At 45.1% G+C, this 23015-nt stretch overlaps 1 protein-coding gene across 11 annotated transcripts in view; it reads right to left on the bottom strand.

Annotated features, from left to right (window-relative positions):
* The window catches only part of DISC1 (DISC1 scaffold protein), a 403406-nt gene that overhangs the window by 322189 nt on the left and 58202 nt on the right, over positions 1 to 23015 (bottom strand). For 9 of the 11 annotated variants that reach the window (XM_025386838.1, XM_025386847.1, XM_025386853.1 and 6 more), the window contains exons 2-3: positions 13641 to 14620; positions 6231 to 6300 (exon numbers count right to left, since the gene is read on the bottom strand). In XM_025386838.1, the coding sequence (XP_025242623.1) occupies positions 6231 to 6300; positions 13641 to 14620 (1050 nt within the window). The remainder of the gene's footprint in view (positions 1 to 6230; positions 6301 to 13640; positions 14621 to 23015) is intronic. The other 2 variants (XM_025386935.1, XM_025386923.1) reach the window with 1 other exon arrangement.

The following is a 23015-nucleotide window of genomic DNA, read 5'->3' as shown; positions in this document are numbered from 1 at the left end:
ACCCTTGACAATTGGATGGTGCCTGCCAACATTAAACACAGATCTTCCCTACCTAGTCCACACAGACTCACACTAATCTCTGCGGAAATACCCTCAAAGAAACACCCAAAATAATGCTTTACCAGGTTTCAAGGTATTCCTTAATCTAATCAAGTTGACACTTAAAATTAAGTCCACAAGTCCATCCCTTGTCAGCTTGGCACCTATATGCATCTTCTTAAACCATATCCAATTTCCAAATAAAGACAATAAAAAGGTAATAGTTCCAACTACCGTGATGTAACTAACATGACGCAACTAAAAACTCACTAAATCCTTTCCCCAGAATTTGGCTTTCAGAATTACAGCATGTGGGATTTTAATCTTTCAGGATTGTGGTTTTTCAGGATTGCAGATGTTAGGGATTTTAGACTTTAGGGATTTAGACTTTAGGCATTTGGGGTTTTAGGGATTTAATTTTGGGAGATTTCAACATTCAGGATGACAGCATTCAGGATTGTGTCTTTTGATATTATGATCGGCACCAGAGCAGCAGCTATCTAATAAAACAAACATATCATAAAAAGAGGAAACATAAAATGCATTTCTTTTACTTGGTTGCACTATCTTAGCTTGTTTTCTTTTTTGCAGGAGAATTTACACTTCTGTAAATTAAGGGCAGAGATCATAGCCAATGGTGACTTTGAGCATCTCCCATTTGTGTTTGCAGGTCTAAGTGTTGGCATTTTTCGTAGGTGCTAAGGATGTAGCGAGTCTCATGACACGTACTCGAGATTTGTGCTGTTGATTTGGGTTTTAATCAATAGATTTTGTTAGTATACCAGGACAAGGTGATATTGCAAGCAGGTCTCACAGCAAAGGGAGGGAGAGCTCTACAGACCACCAACAAGAACAATCCGAAGTCCCGGTGTGCAGGGAGGGAGGGAAGTGCCTTGTTCAAGGGAGCTGCAAGTGGAAATTGCACCAGTGGTCATGTTCGCTTTTTTTCTGTGCAGACATTAGAAAGTGACAGTTTTGCTGGACCTGTCTCTCTGAGCAGATTTCAACTGCAGTCCACTTTTTAAGTCAGCAGGCAAAATGACACAGGCTGCCAAGAAAAGCATTTATGTTCCAGGGGCCCCCAAACGGCATCCACCTCCCAATGACCTGGCAGTCCTGAGGATATAAGAATGGCCGATTCTATTCAATCTTGTTTTCTTCTTTCTAGACTGGAATGAAACGCAGAGAAAAGGAAATCTTTGGGGTTGTGCTGTGTTCAGTCACATCAACAGTTCTGTGGCAGGGATTCTGGTTCTAACTGCCAGGCTCCTGGAAGCCACTGAGACACCAAACCCTGTGGGAGGTGTAAGGCAGGTTCCCTGAGAAGGAAAGTGGTATCAGGTTGGGAAATTTGCACACCATCACTGAAGAGTAACTGAGGATAGACAAATCTTGCTCAAGACATAATTCAGTAAAAGGGATATTATGGTAATTTAGACAAAAGCTGGTCTCACCCTAAAGTGTTTTTATGCTTGGCCTCGGCCGCCATCATTTTTCTTTCAATGTCTGTCATTATACTAGAATGTTTATTATACTAGAATTGTGTCATATTATATAAGAATTGTGTCATAATGGATATGAGTTGAGACAAAGGATAGAGAAAGTAATACAATGCTGGCTACTTTTACTCCAAGAAGGAAATTCTAAAGAAGCAGAGTGAAGCCAGCTGCACTATATGTCACATTGATATAAGTCACCGAAATGCTGGGTTCCCAAAATTGTGTTCCTTCCTTTTCACAATCTCTCCTTGCTCACATCGGAAGTGGAGGTGAGCATGGTCCCTGGTGGACATGGGACAAGAGCAGCCAGGGGGATATCATGGGGCACAAACAGGTGCAGGAACAACTAGAACAGTAACCACATGGAAACTTGTTGCCCACGCCCAACTTTCCTCTGCCCCACCCAGGTCAGAGCTGGAATCCTTATCTCCAGTACTGACCACGGTTCCTGTCTCTGCAGGACCCTGAGGTGTCAAACTTACCCCTCAACTGACCATAAGCATGGGACAGGCATTAATGCAATGAACCTAATGAAAGCTCTTGGAGAAGGACATTATGCAAATACTATTAATCAAAAGCCTTATTCCTTTTCTCCCAAGCCCTCCCACCTTATGCAAGAATATAAGGAAATATTAACTTTACTTCCCTAGTGATGGAGAGATGTAATTAGAGCCTGGGAAGGTTTTCCCACAAGGCATTAGTGGGGAAATTTGCCAGCACTTTGATGAAATAAAACATGGAACTCTCTATTCTGTGCCAACTGCTTCTTTCTTTGGAACACAAAGTCATTTTTATGAGTGAAACTAGAAAGAAAAAAAGAGCAAAAAAAAAAAAAAAAAAAAAAAGCAACAAAAACCAAGGGAGATAAGGTCACCCTCTCGTTTCTTCTGGCAAACCTCTCCTTTCCCCGAGACAGAGCAGGGCTGCACAGCTGCTCCTAACAGAGAAAAAGGAGCAAATTCAAGTAAAAACTGAAAAAAAAAACTCAACAATTCCTAAAATGTTTAAGAGTTACCCTCAATACACTATATGAGAGGAAATTGTATTCAAATCTTATTTGAACAAATCTCATAACAACAAATTCTCTACCTTTAGGTCTTCCAAACTTTCCTAATGACTTAGTGATCAATTTATAATAATTTACTGATCACTGACAAATCCAAGCACTGAGCCCTTTTGTGATCCATTTCAAACCATAGTCAGTTGCAAGTCCCTTTCTCCCTCTTCTCTTTGCTGGAATGCCTGCCTGCTGCATCAAACCCATCCTTCAGGACCCCTCTAAACTGCCTCCTCCTCCACTGCTCTGATTCTTCACCCACCCTAAGAGCTCTGGCAGAAGTCATTTGTCCCCTTTTGGGATTGTCTTTGTCTGTCTTTTCTTTTTACGATTTTTTTTTTTTTTTTTTTTTTTGAGATGGAGTCTCACACTTTTGCCCAGACTGGAGTGCAATGGCGCGATCTCGGCCCATTGCAACCTCTGCCTCCTGGGTTCAAGCGATTCTCCTGCCTCAGCCTCCCGAGTAGCTGGGATTACAGGCACCTGCCACTATGTCCAGCTAATTTTTTGTATTTTTAGTAGAGACGGGGTTTCACTGTGTTGGCCAGGCTAGTCTCAAACTCCTGACCTCGTGATCCACCCGCCTTGGTCTGTCTTTATCTTAAGGGACATATTATGTATAGCTTTATTATTCTTACTGTGTATTATCCAGTTTCCCCTCCTGCACTGCGTACTCCTTGAGATGCAGATCTTGAGGACGGCATTCGGTATGCCCTAAACCTGGCATTGTTTCGATTTCTTATATGCCATTATTACTCTAAGTGTGGCTTACAGGCTTGCAGTATGCACATGATTTGGGAGATCATTAGAAATGGAGTCTCCCACCCCACCCCAGTCCTACTTAATCAGAATCTGCATTTTAATCCATTACCTACCCAGGTTATTCACAGTACATTAAAGTCTGAGAAGTGCTGTTATATACAATGGATACTTAATAGATATTTTTCACATAAGCCAATTTCTTTTTCTTTTTTTTTTTTTTTTTTTTTTTTGAGATGGAGTCTTGCTCTGTCACCCAGGCTGGAGTGCTGTGGCCACAATCTCGACTCACTGCAAGCTCTGCCTCCTGGGTTCATGCCATTCTCCTGCCGCAGCCTCCCGAGCAGCTGGGACTAGAGGTGCCCGCCACCATGCCTGGCTAATTTTTTGTATTTTTTAGTAGAGACGGGGTTTCACCATGTTAGCCAGGATGGTCTCGATCTCCTGACCTCGTGATCTGCCTGCCTCGGCCTCCCAAAGTGCTGGGATTACAGGGGTGAGCCACCTCACCCGGCCCACATAAGCCAATTTCTATCCAAAGACCTTCCCCTTCACCCACTCCCACCCTCCATCCTAGGCACTGCAGATGAGCTGAGAACTAAGCCCACCTTCAGGTGGCAAGTTCAGGTGGCAAGAGTGCTTTCTCCTCATTCACTCTAGCTTGCCATCCATAGCCTCCATGCATTCAGATGCAAGTCATTTATTAATTAATTCCCTCACAACACATTTACTGAGGGCCTGCCTCCTATTTGCCAGGCATTGTGCATATTCCACAAGAACATTTACCTCTCAACGCACTGAATCGGGTTTATGCGATCAGGAAGAAGGCAAGGGGAGTGGCATGTAAATCGTGTGTCCTGTGCCTACCAGGATGCTTGTCTGCTGCACAGATTTCTGGTGGATCAGGAAGGACACAGCCCACAGACTCAACTCCTCTTTCAGGGCTCGGCTGGCTGCTGCCCCCAAGGCCTGGCTCTCACTGGCATAAGCTCTGCACCAGTGTTTTCTCAAGCCTCAGGACACACCCCAGTCACCAGGAAGGCTTGGGAAAACACAGAATGCTGAGCCCACCCTGAAACTTCTGATGCAGTAAGTAGTGAGGTACCAACAAGAACAGAAAAAGGCAGAAACACTAAAGAAGATGCCTGTATTCTCCGAGCTTCCCTGATGAGGTGTATCCTATCAAACCCCATTCCCTTAGGTGTTGCAGAATGCTTGGAGAAAAGACTAAAGAAGCGAGGTCTCCATGTAATGAAGCCCATTGAGAGAACCAAGTCTAGAAAGTTCACCAGGTCCTGAGCAAGAGCAGGGGACAAACTAGGGCCTGATTGGCCGCTTTTTTCACTTGCATTGTAAGATTTATGTGTTACAGTGTCATTAAATCTAGAGAGACCAGGACTCAACCCATGGTAATAAAAATAAATCTGTGCAATACTGGGGAGCTTCATAGCTAAATGTAATTACCTCTCATAGATGAAACCCAGCACGTGAGCCCTGGCCCAGAAATAGCTCATTTTCTCCCTGCCTACAGCTGTGCTCGGGCTGAAGCCGCTGACACTGGGCTTGAGGGGTGCCTTCCCCTGCCTCCAACTTGCCTCCTCTCTCAGGCACCTCATCCTCCACCCAGTGTTACTATGAAATCAAGTGGCCTGTAGGAGGAGGACTGGGAGAATGTCAAGAATCCCTCCCCTCTCCAGGCCTTTCCCCTTCCTCCCATGCCCCATGACTTTCTAAACTCAACTGCAATGGATAGGTGGTGAGAACATGCAACAGCATTTCCTAGAACAGGATTTTCTACCTCCTTTTGGAAATCACTTATCTTATTCCCATAGTGCCCTAATTCCAACAGTATATGACATATACAATGAGAATGTCATATGAGCTAAGAAGGCTGAAGACCCATGCCTTAAGGCTAACCAGCTTCCAGAAGAATCCTTAAACCTACATTCCATTTCCATACCAATCCTGGGTGTCCTAACTTGCTCAATACCAGGAGTATCTATCAAGTTAGTAGGTGCCTAGGGGAATCTAGATGTCATTTTCAGCCCTTTCTCTTTCCCACACCCAGCAGAAATGGATGTGAGATCTCGCAATGAGCATCTAAAGTTTTCAGGATTGTTACCAGGACAACCACACCTGAAAGCTTTCCTTTGACTCAGTCTACCCTGTGCCCATTCAACCCCCATGTCAGCCCTCATCTGCTTCCAGCCCAAATTCTATTTTGGTGCCTCATTTTAATTGCTTTTTGTTTGTTTGTTTGTTTGTTTGTTTATTTTTCTGGCCTCAGGTCAATCCCTCTATCTCTGGTCTGATGTTGCAATTTCTCCTTTTTATCTTGGGTATTTTAGGCCATTTATGTGGAAATTTGACGCATGTGACCCCCTTTGGCACAGTCGGACATTTCTCAAATTCACCTCATTTCTGATCTCTGGTTCTGGAAATTATGAAGTCAGAAAGTCCCACGAAGGCTTATGTTTACTGGCATTACAAGGGCAGATACCATGTCTGTCTTACTTTCCTATTGCCTCCCATATTACCCAGCACACAATAGGTGTCAGACAAGTATTTTTTATGAACAAGTGGATTATAGATATATCACACCATGGGCAGACTAATATAATTTTTATTGTGTGAGTATGTTAAGTGTTTCTGGACAACTGATAAGGTTATATTTATAACCCAAAGGATTAATGTTCATGAAGTGCCTTGAAATCCACAAAACAATAATGCTGTAAAAGAGTCAACTATTCCCTGGTGGAGATGATCAGAGGAACAGATTGTACAATTCATTTGGGACTTAAAAGGTAGATATGAGTAAAGGTGGAAAGAAAATGGGACATGATGAGAAAACAATCAATAAACAAATTAAAACTCACCTTTATCATAATCATCATTCTCAACTGCATCTTCTTGAAGTTTCTGAAGTTTTAATCTTAAGGATATTACCTATGTTGGTATAAAGGGGAAAAAATAAAGAATTATGATAGAATTCAAGCAAACATTTTTGTGAAAACTAAGAACATTTAGAAACTGTTTCAAAATGAACTTCTTCATTCTCTTTAAAAAAATGCACATTTTTTTCAATGCCAGATGCATTAGTTTCTCCAAAAAAAGAGCTTATGTAAAGAATAAATGTAATTTGAGCATAACATCCACATAAAAAGTTAAAATGTTATTTTATTTTAAACAAAAACATCACACTGTGCCTTTATCCGCATGAAGAAATGCATAAGGAGAAGGAACACAAGTTTCCTGACCAAATGGTCTCTGTTCTAAACATCACATTAAACTTATGAAGGTAAACACACCAAAACTGGAAGAGAAACCAAGAGAAAAAGAGCATGAACTTAAGCTCAGCAGGTCATCCTGAAAGCTTGAGTAAGAATGATGGCAAAGCTCTCACAAAACCCTTCTGAGAAGCCCTAAGGTTCAAATATTTTCCATTACAGAAAAGGGCATAGTCTTATTTAACCCACATGGAGACTCAGTGATCCAGTTACTTCTCTGAGTGTTACCAATGGGTTGACTTAGCATCACTGATACGGTCTGGCTGTGTCCCCACCCAAATCTCATCTTGAACTGTAGCTCCCATAATTCCCACATGTTGTGGGAGGTCATTCAATCATGGAGTTGGGTCTTTCCCATGCTGTTCTCATGATAATGAATAAGTCTCATGAGATCTGATGGTTTTATAAAAGGGAGTTCCCCTGCACAAGCTCCCTCTTGCCTGCCACCATGTAAGATGTGCCTTTCTCCTCCTTTGCCTTCCACCATTATTGTGAGGCCTCCCCAACCATATGGAACTGGGAGTCCATTAAACCTCTTTCTCTTTATAAATTACCCAGACTTGGGTATGTCTTTATTAGCAGCATGAGAACTGACCAATATAATCATTGTTCTTCTCAACAGGAGACCCAAAGATTTACTGACAATGAATCCTTGGCCTACCAATGAATGGATTTGGGCTTGCTCCCTGAAAAACATCTTCCTCCTTCTTTGCCTGGCTCACACCTACATTTTCTTCAACCCCTAGCACAAGTACTGTCTCCTCTAGTCTGTGTTAAATGTCCCTCCTCTATACCTCCATTGTGACCTGTACTTGCTTCTATTCACAGACCCATTCAACAAATATTTACTGAGTGCCTCTTAGGTATCAGGCCCTGTTTGTATTGTGTTTGTGTACCAAGGATATGTCATAAAATGCTTATCCCTCTAGACTTACATTCTAGGCAAAAACATAATACAGTCAGCCCTTGAACAACACAGGGATTATGGGCCCCAACCCCTGCCCTACACAGTTGAAAATCTATGTAGAACTTTTGACTTCCCCAAAACTTAACTACTAATAGCTGACTGTTGACCAGACACCTTACCAAAAACATAAACAGTTGATTAACACACATTTTGTATTATATGCTGTATTCTTACAATAAAAGTAAACTGGAAAAAAGAAAATATTATTTAAAAATCATTGAGAAAAAAAAAATTCAACATTGACTAGATGACAAAAAAATCTTAAAAAATAGAAAATAAACTTCCTATTCATTAAGTGGAAGTGGGTCATCATCAAGGTCTTCATCCTCATCATCTTCATCTTGAGTAGCCTGAGGAGGAGGAAGAGGGGTTGGTCTTGCTATCTCAGGGGTGGCAGAGGTGGAAGAGAAACTGCATATAAGTGACCCTTGCAGCTCAAATCCCTGTTGTTCCAAGGGTCAACTGTAAGTTTTATGGCACCTCAGCAAGTGACTAACGCTATGAAAAAGGAAAAGGGAGAACCATGTTATGGGGATCAGGGATGCTGGTAGAGGGTGCAATTTGAAATCTGATCTCCTTGAGATGGTGACAATTACGCAAAGATTTAAAAGCGGTAAGGTAGTGAACCATGAGGCTGTCTGGGAGAAAAACATTGCCACAGAGGGAAGAGCCAGTACAAAGGCTCAGGCAGAAGTGTTTCTGGTAAGAAAGCAAGAAGTGAAAGTGAAATGAAAAGCAAGTGGGAGCAAGAATGCCACTGGATCTGGGACAGATTGATGGAAGGGAAAACTGTAGAGAACGAGGTCACACAGGTAATGAGGACTGTATCAAGAAAAGACAAGAAGACATTTAAAAGTTATGATTTTACTCTGAAGTTCATGGGGGCCACTGGAGAGTTTGGGGCGGAAGAGCACATGATCTGACTTACATTTTAAACAGTTTCACTCTGGCTGCTGTTAGTAAGAGCAAAAGAAGGGAGGCCAGGTAAGAGGCCATGGTAACGTTCAGGAAGGAGATGACGGGAGCTTGGATGATAGTGAGGATGGTGGCAATGGCAAAGATGGTGAAATGTGATCTGATTGCGGATATATTCAAAAGATCGCTGGTTAAATATAGAGCCAACAGGATTTGCTAATACCTCACAGGTGGGGTCTGAGGAAAACGCACCAGGATGATGCCAATGTTTGTTTTGTTTTTTGTTTTCTGAGCCACTGGAAGAATGGAGTACTTATTACACCAGGCTATAGCCATCATTTTGCTTTGTTTGGTTTTATCTGTGCATATCATTCGACCTTGAGCATCTGGAGGGCAAGAACTATTTTGCATCCATGTATAAGACGCTAGTACTTACCCTTACTTGATTTTTCCACTGCTTTGGGCACATGGAAAGAGTACAAGTGCCTCTCTCCTTGTTCTGCTGAACAGGGTATGAGTGGCAATGATGGGGTTACCTCTATGCTGAAGCATTTGATCGCTCTTGTAGGACTCCCTGACATTCTCTTTCTCATGTCTGTGACTAAGGGGGTCACATGTTCAGATGGTGCAGGCTGGGTTCTTGAGTGACTCTATGGAGCAGAGCCCCCCTAAAACCTCTGTGGAACACGAAGCATACGCAAGAAACACAATTTTGTTGTGTTGAGCCTGTAATGTAGTGTCTGTTACCAGCCTATCCTAACTAACACAATCTCCAAAGCCTAGTATAAGGCATTGTACTAGTTGTCATTGATAAATGCTTTCTGAATGAATGAAAGAATGAATGAATAATCATATTAACCCCTTTGTCCTTGAATTGCTCTATATTACAACTGCAAAATTTGCCAGTAACTTAGCCCCGTGTATCAGGGAGAGAAGAAAGGCTCTGTGAATGTTTGAAGGCCACATAAAGCTATAGCATTACCATCACCACACCCAAATGATGGTATCATTAAACATTTATTTGAACAGAAGCTGAAGAAATGCAGGAAACAGGGACAGAGAAAAAAATTCATTTACAGCCAAAGCCCACCCCACAATGCCCACCTTGTCCAGTGATCTCTATAAGGCCTTGAATGGACTGCCCTGGGATATGTCTGAATACCCATCTTTGCTGGAAGCACAGCCCCAGTGGCCATGTCTTGCACGGTACCACAACCCTGCCTGTGGAATGTCCTATAATGCCCTGCAGGCACAGTCCTTCCTTTTTCACCAGTTTCCACGGCCTTAGGTGGAGCCTACCTTGCAGGGCCCACTCCACTTCCCCTCCTCTGCATGCCTGATCACCAACTGCCTTTATTACTATCCTCTCAGTCCCACACAACCTCTGGAAATCTCGCTAAGCAGCGATTTCTAAACAGCATAAAATATACACAGTTGATTCTCCTTATTCACAGTACTGTAGTTACGTTCTGTAAAGTTTCTGTAAATACTGAATTAGGGAATAATGAAGCATTGCTCCTAGAAGAAAATACAGGGTAGGTTCCCGTGAGCCCCTGGTCACAATACTTTCCTCAATCAATCAACACGTAACCTTGTTCTATGTGTGTTTCTGTTTAAAAACCACTTATTTAATATGTATTACTGATCCATAAACATTGTACTCTGGCCAACAGCACTCTAACTCACGCCTGAATGAAGTTTCTGGAGTACCCATATATTCTCCATCAGGCCCATCACAGCCTTCTCGTGCTTAGGAGCATTAGATGGCATTAGTACTATGCTTGGGGGGCATTTGCAATGGTGAACTCACCAATAAAGAGCACAAAAATGTTAAAAAAGATGGCATTAAATAGACCACAAAAAGGGTACTAGTTTGCAGTATGAGAGAGAAGGTAGAATGTCATCTGGTCTGACCTTGTTTGACATAAGTGGAAAGCATGTACATCAGGTGACCCAAACTTTTTGCCACTCTGTGCATGTTCAAAATTACCAGCAGGCATGGTGGCTCATGACTCTGATCCCAGTACCTTGGAGGCTGAGGCAGGAGGATCGTTTGAGGCCAGGAGTTCAAGACCAGTCTGGGCAACATGGTGAGACCCTCATCTCTACCCACAAAAAAAAAAAAATAGCCAGGCATGGTGGCACACGCCTGTACTCCCAGCCACTAGGGAGGCTGAGGCAAGAAAATCGCCTGAGCCCAGGAGTTCAAGGTTACAGAGAGTTATGATGACACCACTGCACCCCAGCCTGGATGACAGAGACCCCATCTCTTAAAAAAATAAAATAAAAATGAAAAATGACCATAAAGGTGCCGTCAGTATTGATTTTGGAGTTAACAACAAATTTTAGCAAGTAGACGAATTCACACATATAGAATCCATGAATACTGAGGATCAAGCATCTTTTAGAAGAAGCTGAAACTTAAATTCCTGAGATTCCCATTTTTACTTAAGTAGAAGGGAGAGGAGGTTAAGGAATTACAATATAATATCAAAAAGGCCCCCAAACACTAGAAATCCTACTCTTTCAAAGGATCTCTTTGGAGATCCTTCACCCGACCTTCCGCCCCGTCCCGAGGGCCTCAGCCACAACCCCAGTGAGTAGTCTGGGGCCTCTGCGTAAGCACCATGGGAAAACAAGTCCCTGAGCAGCCCGCCCCATCAAGACAGTTCCCACTGTCAAGAGGTTCTTCCTCCTATTGAGGCAAACTCTGCCTTCCTGTAAGTCCTGTGCCCTGGGCTGAGTTATTTTCGTCATTCCCACTATTCAGTTAATTCCTCTCCCACACAACAGATACTCAAGTACGGCCTTGCGTTACTTAATGACAGGGATGCATTCTGAGAAAAGCATTATTAGGTGACTTCATCACTGGGTGAACACCGTAGATTGTGCTTACACAAATCTGGATGGTGTAGCCCATTTCACACCTAGGCTAGAGGGAAGAGTCTATTGCTCCTGGGCTACAAACCTGTGCAGCCTGTGACTGTACTGAATACTGCAGGCAAGTGTAACACAATGGTAAGGTATTGGTGTATCTAAACATATCTGAACGTAGAAAGGGTACAACAAAAACACTGTATGATAATCTCATAGGACCACTGTCACATCATATATGTGATCCGTCATTGACCAAAATGTCATTATGCAGTACACGAGTGTAACTGAAGATAGTGCCATGTTTTCCCCTGCCCAGGTGTGGGATTGCCATAGACAACAATACTTACACTGCAGAAAAAGTGTATCCAGATTCTACCATTTGAGAGAAGATAGGAATTTAATTTGAGCTATGGGCAGAAGGGAGAGCTTCATTAGCTTTTGACTCAAACTCTCTAAATAGGAGCTATTTCTCTAATGATGACAATGGGCAATTTCTGGGTACTTGCTAGGTGCCAGGTCCTGTCTGAAGCACTTTGCACATATGGTCACATTTAGTTTAATTAACTGGAGAAGAGAAACACCGCAGGAAGGTAGACCCTCTTGCAAAACCCAGGTGAAAGATAACAAGGATCTGAGTCAGGGCAGCGGCCATGGTGGTGAGAGACAGATGAGCAGTAGGACTGAGAGGGCTTGGAGGCCGGCCTGATGTGGAACGAGGGAGAGGGAGGTGTGGAAGATGGTTGTGGTTTCTGGCCTAAGAAACTGGATAGATTCTATGCATTCGAATCAACCAACATTGGAGGCCCTTCAGAACAGGTTTGGGGGAAAGACAAGGGCATTGGTTTAGGCAATGACTAACTGGAAGACTCCACACATCACCCAGAATACAAGCCTGCATCTCTGCTCTGGCCTCAATCCCTCTCTGCATAATAAATCGGAGGGCTGGGCTGAGGTCCCTGAGGGCTGAAAAAGGGCAAACAAGGACAGGGCTAGGAACATCAGACTACAGATAAAGAACGGAAGGTAGATGCTCTTTCGGGGAATGAGCATGAGCTTCTGCAGATTCTCCTCCCAAATGCCTGATGAGTGGGTGCTCCACCTCCCTACTCACATGAACACATCCCCACACACACGCACAAACACCTGAGTGCACACACACCCACAAATACATATACTCACACACACATGCATACACACACACACACATGCACACACAGCACAAACATGCACACACACATACACACATGCACACACATGCACACCTATATGCACACACAAACACGAGTGCACACACCCACAAATACACTCACACACGCATGCACAAACACACGCACATACACACACAGCACAAACATGCACACACACATATACATGCACACACAGCACAAACATGCACATGCAAACACATACACACAAGCACACACATGCACACCTCTATGCACACACACACACACACACAAACACACATATGTACACACACCAGGATTAAAACACAGTCTGGCAATAGATCAGCCACAGAGCATCTCTACCTGGGCTTCTCTGGGAATTTTTGTGGGTAGAGGAACCCTGCCTACTTCTGGCTATACCCACCTCTCAGATAACTGGATGGACAGCAACATCATAAGGCTGGACCTTAGATGTCTCCAGTTTGTCCTTATTTCCAAAGCAGCTACATTCTCATTTGAGCCTTAGAACAATCCTATGAGTTGGTGTTATCTCTAAATACAGAAACTGAGAGCCGGAGAGGTTCAATGACCAGAAGCGAAGTCTCCTGACCCTATGGAAGGCAGCAGTCACTGCAGCAGGATGGAAGGGAATGAGTGAAGTGGATGAAGAGCAGGATCGCCTTGATACAGGGCATCCCCATTTTTGTCTCTCTCAACCCCTTCTAAACATCACCCAGCTCAATCTCCCCTGTCCCCAGTTTCCTGTCTCAAAGCAGAGCTGAGCTGAGTTAACCACGTCTCACCGAGGCCAGGGCCTGTGGAGGAGCCTGCAGCCCAATGGAGAGCAAATCTGAGTACCTATGTGACAGAGAAGACAAAGGGGAGGGCAGATCTGTGTCCAATTCAAAGAGACAGAAGTGTAGCAACATCCTTGTTCAGCCAGCTCCAAAAGGAGCTGCTGCAGCTTTTAGGAGGATAGCAGTTGAGCCCAGAACCCCTCATTTTCTGCCATCTGCCCAGTGCTAATCTGAGCTCACAACAATCTCGGGCTGCAGAGGTGGAGGAGACACTGACCTCCACCTGCCTCTGGTTTCTCAGCAGGCAGTCCCGCAGCACTGGCTCCCATTTCCTGAGCAGGGTGTCCCAAGAGTGGGCATCCCCCGATCTGCTGCTCCCATCACCACCACAGCCAGTCAATGAGGGATCCAGAGAACTGGAGGAGCCAGAGTCCATGTCCGGTAAAGAATGCATCTCACACTCTGGCCTGGAGCTGTTCCCGGCGGCCTGGGCCAAGTCTTCTGAGACCTGTGTAGCCAAGAGACTGAAGGGCCGAGAGAGACATCGAGGGTCCTTATGAGGCCCATCCAAGCTGGCAGCTTTGGCTCCCATCTCCTGGGGGCTCTGGCAAGGGGACTCAGCCTCTCTGGATGGTGGGCAGCCTTCTGCTTCTCCACGTTCCCCGGCAGAGCCAAGCGAGAGCCGAATAAAGCTAAAGCTTGAGGCAAAGGCACTGTGAGAGCCAGGAGGGGCTGGGGGGTCCTCAGGGCCACAGCCAGGGTTGCAGCTATTGCTACTCAACTCTGCTGATGGCACAGAGCCTGCTGCCTGGACACGCCTTGCTCCATCACTGCAGGCTGCCTCCCAGCTGGCGTCCAAGGTCTCAGAACTGTCCATGGCTGCAAACTCTTGCTGCCACCCAGCATTCCCAGGGCCACACAGCCTGCTAAGCCTGTCACGCAATCTGGTGCCACCTCTGAGCTGAATCCCAAAGTGTGCTGAGGTTCCTCTCACAGAGGTCACAGCAGGGGCTGCTGCGCTCTTGGAAACAGGGCTCCCGACCAAGAGGCCTCTCAGGTCAAGGCCACACTCTCTGGTCCTGGACTCCGAGTGGTGGGACTCCTCGCCAGGCACCCCTCCTGGGACCCGGAACAGTGTGCCCACTGCTGGGGAAAGGAACCCGATCCCAGGCCCTGTCGAGCTTCTCATGTAGCCTGGCCTCCGTGCCAGCCGCCGCCTCCGAAAGCACGCTGCAGGTGGTAAGCAATCCCGGCTGCCTGGGAAGGAAAGAGAAAACAGCACTATAAACGTGCAGTTCTTACTGGCCCAGCTGGAACTGCATCTGGAGCACATCCCTAGGTTTAAAGGTCATCTCTCGGTACACCTGTCAAAGATAGATGCTGGCTCAGTGGTCCTGGGGCCAATCCATTATGAAAATCCTGACAATCCTCAGGAAGTGTTTGCCTGGAACATGTAGAAATCAACACAGCATCTCAGCTCCTTGGTTTAGCAGGGCAACTGGCACTGTTGTACGCTATGCCCATAGGTCAGCATGAACACAACCTTGGCAGCTCCTGAACCCTCCAACATCTTGCCTGTTGGTCTTTTATGGCACATCAGTACTCTCATCCTGGAGTGGGCCTGGAAAGCAAATGATGTGAAAGTGGGATGCCAGAGCATGCCTCTAAATGAGATCCAACCATTTACTCCAGCTATTCATTGAACAACATGTGAATGTTCACTAGCAGGGCTATCCACGTCCCTGCAAGACTGATCTGTTGCTGCAGACCATGGATAGCTGGCTGTGCCGCAATGTATGGCCATCATCTCATCTCACTCAGTGAATGACAGGAGGCCTGCTTGATGTGTTCTCCAAACCAGCGCTGTATTCCCCTCCCAGCTAGGCTATAGGAATAGGAACAATAACAAATGCTGACTCCTCATTGCCTGGTTCAAACCCTGACTATACCACTTGCTGGTTGTGTGACCTTCCACAAAGTTACTTAACCGCTCTGTGCCTCAGTTTCCCCATCAGTAAAGTGGTGATATTAACAGCTCTCTCATAAGGTGGTTGTGAGCTTTCAACTAAATGAGTTACTATTTGTAGACAGCTTAGAACAATGTCTGGCACATATGATAAGAGTTATTAAAATGTCATTTTTAGATTGCATAGCATTTTGCTACTCATAATGTGTTTTTAATTTACATTAATTTCATTCACTGCCTCCCAAAATCATGTGAATCAATCAGGCCAGAAACTATAGCTTTCCTTTTATATTGAAGGCAACTGAGATTCAGAGAACTTGCCTTTCCAGAATCCCCTGCAAGTAGCCAAGTGACCAGGCCAAAGTCTCATGACTCTACTGGCCCACACAGAGCTCCCTCATCTCAGGACCCTGCCACATTGCAAATCAGGCATGAAAGTAAAACCAGGCAGCACTGGACACAGCTGTACTCGTACCATGGCCTATGGCGAGAAGTGGAACAAAGCTTCACTCCAGGCCCACACATCCTGCTTTGCTTCCCAGAACAGACGCGGTCTTGGAATCTTTGTCCTGTTAAGCCGAGATCAGTAGGCATTAAAGATCCCACTGAGCTACGATCATGGCACATGTCAGCTCCTAAAAGGGGTGGAGTTGGCACTGATAATCTCTGGGCAAATGAGCACAATGACCTCCAGCCCTCTATTTCCTGACTTGAGCATCTGAAGATAACAGAGCCCAAGACTTGCTCACACAGTGACTTGCTCTTGCCAACTGCAGGGAGCCCCAGAAGGGGCTGCCCGGGGCACACAGAATTCGGAAGCTTGCAGGGAAGGGAGGAAAGGAATCAGGGACCATGAGGTGGTGGTGGAGGAAGTCAGAGTAAAGAAAGGAAGGGAGGCATTTAACACTATAACTCTAGAGATCGGTACTATTCCCATTTTACAAATAATACAGCTAAAGCTCAGAAAGCCTTACTTTGCCCCAGAACTCCCGGATCATGGTTTCCCAAAGCCCGGACTTTAACTGAGGCTTGTCTGGTTCCAAAGTACACGCCCTTTCAATTCCCTTTGCCTCCAAGTATATCAGTTAGGGCGACAGCGTAAAATGACAGGAAGGCAAAAGAAACATTTCATTTTTTTCTTTCTTTCTTCAAGACAGAGGACATGCGAGTTGAAGCCAGTAGAAAAGGACACGATGAGACGTACAGAAGGAATCCATCATCCGAGGACATGAGGCTCCCTGCAGTGTCCGGACCCGACCGGCAGGGGGAGCAGTCGGAACAGGGCGGCCGGGCGTTGGGAGGGGGTAGAGAGAGACCCTCAGGGACACTCGCTCATAACCCCTGCAAAGCGGGCAAAACGTTCTCCAGAGGGCAAAGCATCTGAAAGTACGTTAGAGAAAACATTGAATTCGGGCTTCAATTACCAAAGGAAAACAATCCAACAATTTCGTAGCTTGAAAAATGAGTCCAGGTGAAACCTATATTGTCTGTAGTTTAAAAAGACTTTTAACTATTTTTTTATGTAAGTACCAGTCATCCAGATAACCCTTCTGGAGTTAAAAGAAAAAGGCTAAGTAGAAAATTATTTGTTTGAAATTTCATTTCTTTTCAAAGGCCTGAGGGCACTTCAGTCTGAGTAGCCTTTTCTTTTTCTCTTTTTTCTTTTTGTTTTTTTTCTTTTTGAGACAGTCTCACTCTTGTTGCCCAGGCTGGAGTGCAGTGGCATGATCTCGGCTCACTGCTCCCAGGTTCAAGTGATTCTCCTGCCTCAGCCTCCCAAGTAGCTGGAATTGCGGGTGCCCGCCACCACGCCCAGCTACTTTTTGTATTTTTAGTAGAGAGGGGGTTTCACCATATTGGCCAGGCTGGTCTTGAACTCCTGATCTCAGGTGGTCCACCTGCCTAGGCCTCCCAAAGTGCTGGGATTACAGTTGTGAGCCACCGTCACCACGCCCAGCCCCTGAGTAACCTTTTCTAAAACCACTCAACCAAAGGTCCTGAAGTCCTGAAAGCCAGGTTCCAGCTGCAGCACAGTGAGGTTACCCAATGTAAACGCTTGTTTCTACTGGGGCCCTGGGAAGCTGTGATGAGCTGGGGACCAGGAGCAACAAGCCCAGGAGGGCAAACATAAGAGAGGTGTTTACCAAACGTGGGAATGAGATACAGGGATCACCTGGCTTCTGCACCCTGCTGAGGGCTCATGCAAACCATCCCCTGGCCATTAGCCTTCCCAGAAGGTGACCCGAATAGCAAAGACTGTCACATACTATGAATCCTAACCCTGAGGGGACAGAGGTCAGATCTGGAGGGCACTGCTGGAATCTGCTAGAAGAATTCCAGGAAACCCATATAAGGCAGGAATGAAATCTGTAGGAAAAACTCCCAGTTTCCCATAACAAAAGGCCATTTATTCTCACTCTTTTGTCCTCTTTTTTTACTTATATTTTTTGAGGAAATTTATGACATCCCGTGACCAAAATCAATTCTCACTTACATATCCAAGTCTTGCCATCACACCTTGCAGTTCAATAAGGATTAGGATGTATTCAGATCTTGGAGATAAATACTCCTTCCTAGCACCTAAGTGCAATCCCCTCTGGCAGGAGGTTCAAGAGGGCAGGAAGCAACGTATGGCAAGGTGAAGAAAAAGCACAAAGTGCAGGCAGGTTTTGAGAGCCAGTTAGGAAACAAGCTGTACCCTCTGTGATCTGCGAAACCCAGAGATGCCTCATTCCATCCATCTAGCCCAGGAACGAACGACTGAGCAGGGAAAGGGAGCCTGGCGCAGCTTTCTCTGCTCCTCAAGGCCTCTTGTCCTGCAACAGATCAATTCGAAAGGGAAGTGCTCATGCCTTACTTCCTCTCTGAAGCACAGACCTGCTTGCCCTGGTAATCTATGACCCCTATCTCCACCTTATCCAACCCAACAAGCTCTGATTGGAGGGAAATGAAAGACAGCAGCTTAGAACAGACCCAGATGTCAATGGGTCTCTATATACAGTCTAAATAGGATGCCTGGAAATTTATGTTGACCTAGCTTAGAAGGAAAATTGGGGCAAGCCAATATTAACCAGCTGGATCGGCAAGAATCCTGCCAGCCCTCCCTCTATGCTCTCCCTTCATCTATCCAAATCCTTCCCAGCCTTCAGCTTCCAATCCCTTCCCCATCAGCTCCCTTCTCCTGATTGCCCAGTTAACAGGGCTTCACCAATTGTCCATATCACTCATTCCCTCCATCACTCATTCCCCCCTACGTATTGATAACACCCAGCACTGTTAGTGATTTTCTGTGGTGGATATGAATTGTTTCCAGTTTATACTACACAGAAGTTTCCTGAGGTCCTTATAATTCCTAAAACAATCCTAGTTTACAGTATATCAGAGAATAAATTAAAATACACATTAGTCAGACAATATTCATTTTTAAATATGAAATCTTAAACATGCAGTTTAAGAAAACATGATACTTAGTTTTTGTCCTGGAGCAGTGGCTCATGCCTGTAATCCCAGCACTTTGGGAGGCTGAGGTGGGTGGATCACTTGAGGTCACGAGTTCGAGACCAGCATGGGCAACATGGCAAGGCCCCATCTCTACTAAAAATACAAAAATTAGTCTGGTGTGGCGGTGAATGCCTGTAATTCCAGCTACTCAGGAGGCTGAGGCAGGAGAATCACTGGAACCTGGGAGACAGAGGTTGCAGTGAGCCAAGCCCGCACCACTGCACTCCAGCCTGGGTGACAGAGCAAGACTCTTGTCTCAAAAAACAAAAAAAAACAAAAACAAAAATGACTCATAGGCTTGGGCAGGTCACTTGGCTGCCCTGTACCCCAATGATTCTAAGGTCTCCTGAAGGAAAAATGCTGGGACCTCGAGGCTGCTACAGGGAATGCACCAAATAGCAAGAGAAGAACACGACTTTACAAAACATGATTTGCATATAAATTTATAGTGGAAGCATAAAGGAATATATTCTTTTCAGGGAAGGAATTTTAATCCCATCTGTCACGGTTGGGGTAAAAGATCTTAATACATTCAGGCTAACCAAATATTCAGATCCATAAAGAAACAATATATCTCTCTGGATTAATTTGTTTCCAAAGAATCAGAATCCAGTAATAGGCACTAAGCACAAACACTCTACTGAGCCGAAGTCCATCTTCCTTCGATAATTCAGAGAGCACTTAAGGCTTCTGAAGTGCCTTCAGGTCACTGTAATAAGCATCCAGTGAGCAAGGCAAGCGGGAGGTGGAATAAATCAACCTGTATTGTATTTCCAATTTAATCATGTAACCATTTCCATAAAACAATTCCTTATTGAACACTAGATGATACATGGGGTACAGACATGAACAAGACACCATCCCTGCCCTCAAACTGCTTATGATCTAGCAAGGGATGTCAGTCAGGCACACAAAAACTGTTACAGGAATTGAATGTACTCTTTCAATCACAGAGGAAGGAGAATTCAATTTGAAATTAAACTAATGAAGGAACCTGGTTAGCTCAGTTGGTTAACGGTTCTTAGGCCTTCCATGAGCTCCAAATTATGTGCCACCCCATAAAACCACCTCATGGGATTAAAGGGAAGAATGGTGCTGCATCTGGTGAAAAAGAAGTGAGGGCCGTCACAAACACATCTTTCATTTCTACCAGAAACAAAAGGTTTTTTGCCCTTTGAGAAAATGAATGCCACAAGTCAGTCCTGATGCAGACGCATTTTGTGAGTTACTCAGTTTGAACTCAGAAGAACTAAGGAAGGACAGGTTTACATCCAGAGACCTGATCCCACAGCTCTCCTATTAATAAGGTGGCACAGAAATACTAGAAATAGAGTAGCAAATCCACCACCCACTGTCCATGTTTGCAAATACACACACACACACACACACATTTGTACATACTCATGTAAGCACCAGGGTGAGGAACAAAGAAGGTTCTAGAACTGACATAGAAGAGGAATTATCACACTCTTCTCTCTTTATTCCCAGAAATGTCAACAAAAACTTGTAAGTGTAAAATCTAATTAATCCCTACTTTGCTAACTGACCATTTCTGACATTTTAGAATGTATGTGGGTTTGGAATTGACCTCCCCTACCATTTCCTGAGGCTTCCATTGCATTTTCTCTATGATTTTTTTTTTTACTTTTAATTGTGGTAACATATACCTAACATAAAATTACCATTTTTGCCATGTTTCAATGTATCATTCAGTGGCATTAGGTACATTCACATTGTTGTACAATCGTCACCATCATGCACCTGAAGAACTTTTTCACCTTCCCAAACTGAAACATGGCACCCATTAAATATTAACTCCCCACTTCCCCCTGCCCCAGTCCCTGGTAACCACCATTCTACTTTCTGTCTCTCTAGATTTATTCATTGTTAATTCAACAACCTGGGCCTAAGCTTGGCCTAAGCTTGGCCTAAAATTGGAAGTCCAACAGAAAGTGCGTTTTCAACACCATCCATGTGCATGAAGGAACATTGTTGGGGGGGCCCACATGTGTGATATGAAAATAATACAAATGTTATATGGTTTGGCTGTGTCCCCACCCAAATCTCACCTTGAATTGTACTCCCATAATTCCCATGTGTTGTGGGAGGGGATCCAGTGGGAGATCACTGGAATGACGGGGGCAGTTTCCCCCATACTGTTCTCATGGTAATGAATAAGTCTCATGAGATCTGATGGGTTTATCAGGGGTTTCTGCTTTTGCTTCTTCCTCATTTTCTCTTGCCACCACCATGTAAGAAGTGCCTTTCACCTCCTTCCATGATTCTGAGGCCTCCCCAGGCATGTGAAACTGTAAGTCCAATTAAACCTCTTTTTCTTCCCAGTCTCAGGTATGTCATTATCAGCAGCATAAAAATGGACTAACACAGGAAATTGGTACCAGTAGACTGGGGTGTTCCTGAAAAGATACCCAAAAATGTGGAAGCAACTTTGGAACTGGGTAATAGGCAGAGGCTGGAACAGTTTGGAGGGCTCAGAAGAAGACAGGTAAATGTGGGAAAGTTTGGAACTCCCTGGAGACTTGTTAAATGGCTTTGACCAAAAGCCTGATAGTGACAGGAACAATAAGGTCCAGGCTGAGGTGGTCTCAGATGGAGATGAGGAACTTGTTGGGAACTGGAGTAAAGGTGACTCTTGTTATGTTTTAGCAAAGAGACTGGCAGCATTTTGCCCCTGCCCTAGCGATCTGTGGAACTTTGAACTTGAGAGGGATGATTTAGGGTATCTGGCGGAAGAAATGTCTAAGAAGCAAAGCATTCAAGAGGTGACCTGGGTGCTGTTAAAGGCATTCAGATATATGAGGGAAGCAGAGCATAAAAGTTCAGAAAATTTGCAGCATGACAATGTGACAGAAAAGAAAAACCCATTTTCTGAGGAGAAATTCAAGCCAGCTGCAGAAATTTGCATGAGTAACAACGAGCCAAATGTTAAGCCCCAGGACAATGGGGAAGACATCTCCTTGGCATGTCAAATGTCTTCACAACAGCTCCTCCCATCACAGGCCTGGAGGCCCAGGAGGAAAAAAAGGTTTTGTGGGCTGGGCCCAGGGTCCCTGTGCTATGGGCATGGGGACTTAGCACCCTGTGTCCCAACTGATCCAGCTGTGGCTGAAAGGGGCCAACATAGAGCTTGGGCCATGGCTTCAGAGGGTACAAGCCCCAAGCCTTGGCAGCTTCCACTTGGTGTTGAGCCTGCAAGTGCACAGAAGTCAAGAATTTGAGTTTGGGAACCACCACCTAGATTTCAGAACGCGTATGGAAATGGCTGGATGCCCAGGCAGAAGTTTGCTGCAGGTGCGGGGCACTCATGGAGAATCTCTGCTAGGGCAGAGGAAGGGAAATATGGGGTTGGAGCCCCCACACAGAGTCCCTACTGGGGCACCACCTAGTGGAGCTGGGAGAAGAGGGCCATCATCCTCCAGACCCCGGGATGGTAGATCCACCGACAGCTTGCACTATCCACCTGGAAAAGCTGCAGACACTCAGTGCCAGCCCGTGAAAGCAGCTGGGAGGGAGGCTGTACCCTGCAAAGCCACAGGGGTGGAGCTGCCCAAGACCATGGGAACCCACCTCTTGCATCAGCGTGACCTGGATGTGAGACCTGGAGGTCATTTTGGAGCTTTAAATTTTGACCACCCACTGGATTTCAGACTTGCATGGGCCCTATAACCCCTTTGTTTTGGACAATTTCTCCTATTTGGAACAGCTGTATTTACCCAATACTTGTACTCCCATTGTATCTAGGAAGTAACTAACTTGCTTTTGATTTTACAGGCTCATGGGTAGAAGGGACTTGCCTTGTCTCAGGTGAGACTTTGGATTGTGGACTTTTGGGTTAGAAGTGCCTTTTGCCAGGCTGGGTGCTGTGGCTTATGCCTGTAATCCCAGCACTTTGGGAGGCCGAGGCAGGCAGATTACGAGGTCAGGAGTTCAAGACCAGGCTGGCCAATATGGTCAAACTCCGTCTCTACTAAAAATATAAAAACTAGCTGGGCGTGGTGGCAGACACCTGTAGTCCCAGCTACTTGGGAGGCTGAGGCAGAAGAATCGCTTGAACCCAGGAAGCAGAGGTTGCAGTGAGGCAAGATCATGCCACTGCATTCCAGCCTGGGCAACAGAACGAGACTCTGTCTCAAAAAAAATAAAATACAATAAAAGAAAATAAAG

Source organism: Theropithecus gelada, chromosome 1 (genome assembly GCF_003255815.1).
Source record: "Theropithecus gelada isolate Dixy chromosome 1, Tgel_1.0, whole genome shotgun sequence".
Taxonomy (NCBI): domain Eukaryota; kingdom Metazoa; phylum Chordata; class Mammalia; order Primates; family Cercopithecidae; genus Theropithecus; species Theropithecus gelada.
This window is presented reverse-complemented; position numbering and strand designations above follow the sequence as displayed.